This window comes from Drosophila novamexicana, unplaced genomic scaffold (assembly GCF_003285875.2).
Source record: "Drosophila novamexicana strain 15010-1031.04,08,12 unplaced genomic scaffold, DnovRS2.1 tig00000739-arrow-arrow-pilon, whole genome shotgun sequence".
Lineage (NCBI taxonomy): Eukaryota > Metazoa > Arthropoda > Insecta > Diptera > Drosophilidae > Drosophila > Drosophila novamexicana.
Window position 1 is genome coordinate 2,476,015 of NW_020824819.1, and position 7,315 is coordinate 2,483,329.

The following is a 7,315-nucleotide window of genomic DNA, read 5'->3' on the forward strand; positions in this document are numbered from 1 at the left end:
CGGAGGGTAAACAAAAAAGTTGTATGTAACCGTTTCCCGGGATTTTTCTATACTTGCGGATGGGATATCCCAATAGCCCGTCTTAGCTTACACCTCCATCGAATAAGGTAAGTACAGCAATAATTTCAGTTCCTAGCTCTAACGGTTAGAGGTTTAACTTGATGTTCAAACAGCCAGTCAGTCTGGATAAACAGTTTAGACAGTATAGAAGTATTTACAAATGTTGGCAAGACTTCAAGTATACTTGAAGTTTCAGACATAAGAAGTTAGGAACGTACGCTAAAATAACAATAGATTCTTAGATATGGGAAATTAGATATGCGCCAATATGTATTGAATAATGAAGAACAAAGGTAAAGCGGCTTATTTATATAGTTCTTTAATTTTGAATTTGCGCATGCCTGCTGTTGATAAATTTGCTTTCGACATTCACTTTAGCTCCCGCAACTACTAGTTGACCTAACTAATTTATGTATTTATTTTTCACACTAAACGCCACAATTTATTTCAACGGCATTTGCAATGGCTCATCCTCGCCGCAGTGCACACGCTATAATTCTCTTCGCTTTGAGTGTGGCGACGCCTCATAAACAATATTAAATCCCCCTCTGGCAGCCATTGCCAGAATATTTATGTGGAATCAAAGTACAATCTGCCAGGCATGCCATAAAAGAAAGCCCCAAGACGCCAGACAGCATATTGCCCAAATGCCATATAACGTTGGCTACGCCTGCCGTGAGCCGAGGCCTGTGGCCCACCAACGCCTCCTCAATTGTAAATGTTCCATGACGTGTCGCTATTTTCGTCAAAGAGAATATAAACTCTTTCAAACGGAATTCACAATGCACATAATACTCATGTGCACTGCGTGCTAAGCCAAACAAAACTAAATCCAACTGTCTGCACTCGGCGCAACATGACACAGAACATTTAAAATTATGACAGTTTTTATTTTCAACGGAATTCACTTTATTTTTAGTCAGTCGTTCGGGCTCGGTTACGTTTGTCTTTCAAAATATATAAGTTGTATTGTGATCTTTGCCCAAATGTATGTGATCAATTTTACAGTCGACATTAAGTCTACATATAATTGGTTATTTATTTTATTAGGCTAACTTTTAAATGTTGCTTGTTTTAGACTGCCTGCCTTTGGACTGATTTCATAATACACGTGCTTCTTCAGCATTGGGAACGAAGTCAGAGTTAAGTGCTGGAAAGCATGTTAATCAAATCGACATGAGGGAGCGCTCAAACAGCTGGATATATTTGGGCAGGCCAGGACCTAGACCCAAAAGGTCAAACCTGGGTCGCAACCTGTGACACGCATACACAATGAGCGAGAGATAGTAAGAAAGTGTGAGTAATGGACAGGGAGATACGGAGACATTTAAAGGAGAAATTGAAACGGATTCGGGATTCTGGATTCTATGTCATAGCATCGAAAATCTGTGGAAGTCGTTTTGCAGCCGGCTAGGAAGGTGGCCATAAATTACCGGAGACTATTCAGTATCGGTCAATAATAGGCGACAATAAAAATTTATTACAGTTTGACCACCATGAAATCATCGTTAGGCACTTTCGAAGGCACCTACACGCCTATGCAATAAAGGCGAAGGACCTCACCTTTCAGCTGGCAAAAGAGAGGTCAATGAAAAATGACACATACTCTCACAACAGGGGAGACTGGCAGGAAACTTGACTCTAAGACGTCTGCCTGCCTCTTAGCCTGACCGTCGTCCCGCCTGCGAGGCTGCCCGCCTGTAACTTACAAGGCTGTCAAAGACCGCACTGCTCGTTTGTCACATTTAACAGATTTGTTATCCTGTCGAGTTAATGTCGGGCACACAACAAGCATAGCCGGGCACCCAGGCAGCACATGTCCTGGCCGTTCATAAGAAATGCTCAAGGGGGACTTGAAGGGAAACGAGCACTCGGACGAGTTTGATGTCGCTGCCGCTGCCAATGCCGCTGCTTGGCAATAAAAACAAAAGATTGATGGCATTGGGCACACGTTCGATTTGTTTTCCTGTTGCTATTGCCATGTCCTTGCCTTTAGTGCTTTGTAATGTCTTAACATTTGACACATCACTCGGATTTTCCGACCCACATCGATATTGACGCTGCTGCTAGAACAACTACCACACTACCGCTGGCATTACTATTACCTACCCCCGGCAAGGATATGCTCGTTAGTTAGGGTTTCTAATAAATTTGTGCAACACATTTCTTCTGTTTGGCCCTCGTGCTCATTCCTGTCGACGCTTGTAACATTTTTATTTGATAACATATTGCATTTGGGCTCCTTCGTGCGCTCGACGCTCGAATCTTTCGGGCGAGTTACTAAAATATTGGATGTTTCGGACTCTGCACATGGTGCTCAACGCTGCCATGTCCACAGCCACATCCACATCCACATCCACATCCGTGTCCGTCTACGGCTCAACTGGCCAGTGATTTATGGCGTCTGTGTTGGCCATTCAACTGCATTTGATTTAGGTTGTAAATTGTTGTATATTGTGGCCATGTCTGCGTTTCCTGTTCGCTTCAGTTTGTTTTCTCGTTCTTGTTTGTTGCTTTAGTTTTGTTTTTTTTATGTTCATCTCTATTTTGAAATTTACGCTAATGAATTTATTGCACTTCCGCTGTTCTTTGCAAACTTAGGAATAGTTAATAACGGATTGATTTAAAGTGTTATTAATTAGACTGAATAAAACATTTGTATGTTCCAGTCGGAGCATTGCGTGTATGCAAAATTCCAATCGAAGCTGCAAAATGTGTACAAATTACTCAGCGAATAATTGAGATGCCCAATTGTCATTCTAAAGTATTGCTAATATTTTCCCTGTCTGAGATAAAAGAAGCAACTACTTGATCTATGATACATGAGTAGCTGGCTGTAACTCACAACTCTCTTTTCGTACCTAACTCATAAACCATCCGAACAAAGTGCCAGTGGGAAGAGAACAATCGAATGCACATTGTGTCATGTCATTGCCAAATAATATTTCACACGTAAAGCTACCCAAACAGTTCGAAAGGCGAGGGCCAAAACCCACAGAAATGCGGAAAAATAAGAAATATTACGCGCTTGCTTCACCTCACCACAGCAGACTCTGCAGGAGGCTGGGGTAAGAGGAAATGGTCGTTGTATGTGGCAATGGGTAGACGGAAAATCTACAATATATTGCCAACTATTATGTTATTGTGTGAACGTGCACTGATTTCGCCAGCAAGGCTTTGTCCACGTGCAATATTTTTCAGATTCTGGCAAGGGATTGGTCTGAGTCAGGTTACGGGTGCTAATGCCGGGTGAGGATGTTGGCGGTGCGGATGGTTCTGCTGTTGCTCAGCGTCTTATCGAGGCGTATAACATTTATCATTGACACTTTGACATTGGCGAGCGACTGGGGAGTTAAAGTGTGGGCCATGACCAACCGGATTTTAGTACTTTTCAAAATGGCACTTAATCATGGCAGCCGCCTGGCACAGGAAAATGCGGAAACTGGCACACACACCACGCGTAATCGCATGTGTTCACGCTTGAAAGGATAAGGACGACGACGACGCCGACGACGGAGGCTTGCGCCCGGACTGCATGGACTGGCCTCCTGCCGTCGAGCGACCAAAACGAAATAAGATTAATGACTTGGCAGCGTACTACATAGCCATGCAGAGACGCAGGCGAAGGCGCAAAAAGGACATGCTGCCTGGTATTGGATAAATTGTTTGCTACTTGGACTGTCATTAGTCGAAAAGTTTGTTTGTTATTGTGTTAAGTGTTATTTGTGCGCATATCCAAGTGTCAGGCTGCCAAGCTGCCATTTGGCTAGCCATCCCGCCATCCCGCCACCCCGCACCCATCCCTCATGCGCTCTCCTAGTTTTAGTTACTCAGTGTATCGTTTATCACTTTCGTTTTGGACACAGCCCAAAAATTCGCATGTCATGTTTGGTGTGCGCTTTATACGCGTCTATGATGATGGTTGAACACCAAGCAAATACAAGCCAAACAAAAAATTACCAATGACCACAAAATTTGTGAAATTAACGGACAATGACCGGAACGGAAAGAGGATGGTGAGGATAACAGAGCAGGGTCCCTGAGATGTGCATACGTTTCGTGTCCTGAATATGTGCATCTAATGGTCGCTGCGTGACTTTGGAATTTAATAGATTTACTGTCTCAAATCAACGGAACGAACAGATACGGACGTGGTGTTTGTTAAGCCCATTAAGAACCCAAAAGGATACGGGATTAAACGGAAATAAGCCTCATTAATCTACGGCAAATGGTAAATAGGTTCGCTATGTTCCATTTCTTAAGTATTATTATTTATTATTTACTTAGTATATTTGAATTTTGTTCTTTGTGTCTTTGGAAACTCTGGGTATTGTCTTTACTCTATGTCAGGTGAGCTAATGCATAACAAACATTCTCGCATCTCGCAAACAAACATCTGCTGAATCTATTTACTGCGCGATCAAAGATCAATCACAATCAAACAAATTTAGCTCAACAAGAAAATTCCGCATTACTTCCAGGAAATCGACAATATGCTCTATATAAACCCGAAAATAAATGTTACTCTCGACAACGAATTCGAGATGTTACTCAACTATGCATACTACTGGGAGAATTCTCTCTATACATGTATGTATATATTGGTTCAACTGGCTCACAAAGTCATCCGTCAAATGCGATTTCAGATGCTGGCAACAATTATTTCGTCTATTTTATTTTTATTTTTAAACGAAATTAACGTGCTGTTTCTTTGGACTTGTTGTTATTGTTGTTGTTAATGTGTTTTTATTACGTGAAAATTAAATGAAAAGAACGCGCATACCAGTTCTCAAGATCATTTTATGTGGCTCCCGAACCCGAACCCAAACCCTATCTCTGACAGGCTCATGCTGTGCTGCGTCGCAAAGTACTAGGCGCTGATTGATAGAACAAAGTAAAAATCAAATAAAAAACAAAACATTAAACTATGCACGGCCTCTGCCATATTGCGGTGCGAGATCAAAGACCGCCCCGAGATCTGTAATGACAGCTTTGATCATTGTTTTGCCTTTGATTTTTTCCGGTTCGCTGCCCAATGTGGAGCGCCCCAGGCAGCATAGGTTCCTCAGCCTGCATCCACATCTAGTACTCGCATTTGTATCATTTTACGACCAATTTCGCGCCTACTTAAGATATCTCTCTGCGCAGCTCATTACACATTTTTGAGAGGGTCTTATACTACCTTATTAAATAACTGTGTCATTTTGCTAAAAGGCCAACGTAGACAACAACTCGATAAAATGTTACAAATTAATATTGATTATACCCAGCAGTTCCGAATTATTCCCATTCAAGTGTTAATATAGCCTGTAAATGTTAGTCGAGTTAAAACAAGTAAAAGGGTTAGAACAAGTAACTAGGGAATACCTGGAACCTCCTACCGAACCAGATGCGCTCCCTTGACCAAGCTTCACAATTTTGTACTTATTTAATGTTTAAGAATACTGAGCAAGTACAATCTTTACTTTACAAATTTACAAAATCGCTGAAACATGTGTTCATTAAGTACTTATGTTGGGCTTTCGAAATATGTTTAAAGCAAGCATAGATCGTGGTCCCCATTTTCGACCTCCATTTATACTAAGGAGGAATAGATTTTCCACATAGTGTGAAACACCACTCAAATTAACTTGCACAAAAGTTTCCTGTGTTTTCTCCATATTTGCGGGTGAAGTTTCCTAGCATCAAATAAGGTAACTACAGTGAAAAGTTCAGAGCTAGGAGCTCTACGGCTTGGGCTTTGCAAACAAATCGTCATATATATAGATATGTAACTCGTATACTTATGACCTCTTGTTGGTATTTTCGAAAGTTTGAAAATGACTGCTTCGAGGTTACAGTTTTACAGCTAACAGACCGTGTTGGACTGATCTGCTAAATTGGTTGTTGTTTTTTTTTTTTTTGTGATACATTTGCTTGTGGGGCCTTTCTATTTGTGTAACCAACTAATCAGTGCAAACACCACAAAAATGTCAAAGGGACTGAGCAGACAAACAGCTGCGAATTTCCCAAATTTCTATGCCCACCACAAATTTTTTCCAGACTGTCCCAAACAATTTACGACATTTTAAAACGCCTTTCGACTTCTAGCAAAGTACGAGGCCCGGCTACAAAATTAGAAAAGACAACACTTTTCAAATAAATATCACGTAAACTGTCGCCTCGATTTCAAATGAATCGACTCGTCGTGCACACTCGAAATATTTCGACTTAGGCACGATCCTCTGCCCCTGAACCATAATAAATAATGGGAGCTGCATCGTGTACTCTATTCCGAGAACCCTTTCTCTTGCAGAGCATCCAATAGAGGCTTTCAATTTATATTTTATTGTTGGTGCAACATAAATTCTGAAAACCACAAGACTGAAATTTATGTAATGCCTTCGCAGAACAGCAAACAACAATGATAAAGGTTGAACAATCTCCCGGCTACCGTTCCGTAAGATGTTTAACCTAGAGTGTAAGAAATAGCGAGTGCTTCTATTGTTAACACGGTCAATAAATCAAAGTTCGTGAGCCCCCTGATTAGAGGACACATTTCTGGGAGTCTTACATTTTTAGAAATCTGTAACCCGGCCCTTGCTTTCCCAGTCACCATAGCGCGTGGGCTCTGGTCCGCGCGGTCCACCAATTTCACCTGTGTACGGATTGGTATTGTTTGGCCACGGCATCAGTGGCTCCTTTTCATGAGCCGGATGTGGCATTCCTTTTGGTACGGCTATAACGGGTGCGCTGGATCGCAGTTTCTCCTTGAATTTTAAATAGCGTTCGCTAGGCTTGGATTCGTCTTTTATTTTAGTGCCTTTCGTTTGCTCCATGGAGATCTTTGTTTGATTAGATTCAGTCTCGATCACTGCTGCCCCACAAGAGCGAACTAAAGCTTTTGAAAGCCATTTTTGGCGGCCAAGACACCGAATCATTTTTATGATTATAGCGGCAATTAACTGCTTAGATAATTTGCAACAATATTCTTTTTTTTTGGCTTAGGAATATTTGTATATACTCGATGAATTTAAATCAGTGTATGTTTTATATTAAATGTGACATAAAGACAGTTAATATTGGTCTACTATGCATATTTTTCTACACAAGTCTAAATGTTTTATCTCATTTCGATATTTTTGGGTAGAAATTCTACTAAGGATGTAGGTTTATCAAAAACTAATTCAAAATTTTTGACTATGACAATAATTTTGAAGAACTCATGGAAAATCTAGTATAGTTTACTGTTGAATACGAAATGAAATTTCAATAG

The 7,315-nt window shown here is 41.0% G+C and overlaps 1 protein-coding gene across 1 annotated transcript; it reads right to left on the reverse strand.

Annotated features, from left to right (window-relative positions):
* Positions 1–6,375: 6,375 nt before the first annotated feature.
* On the reverse strand, positions 6,376–7,107 carry LOC115763430 (succinate dehydrogenase assembly factor 4, mitochondrial). Its single transcript, XM_030705991.1, has 2 exons — positions 6,614–7,107; positions 6,376–6,513 (listed from the first exon to the last, which is right to left on the reverse strand). The coding sequence occupies exon 1, from the start codon at positions 6,978–6,980 to the stop codon at positions 6,618–6,620; it is 363 nt and encodes a 120-aa protein (XP_030561851.1). The 5' UTR covers positions 6,981–7,107; the 3' UTR covers positions 6,376–6,513; positions 6,614–6,617.
* Between the last annotated feature and the right edge of the window lie 208 nt (positions 7,108–7,315).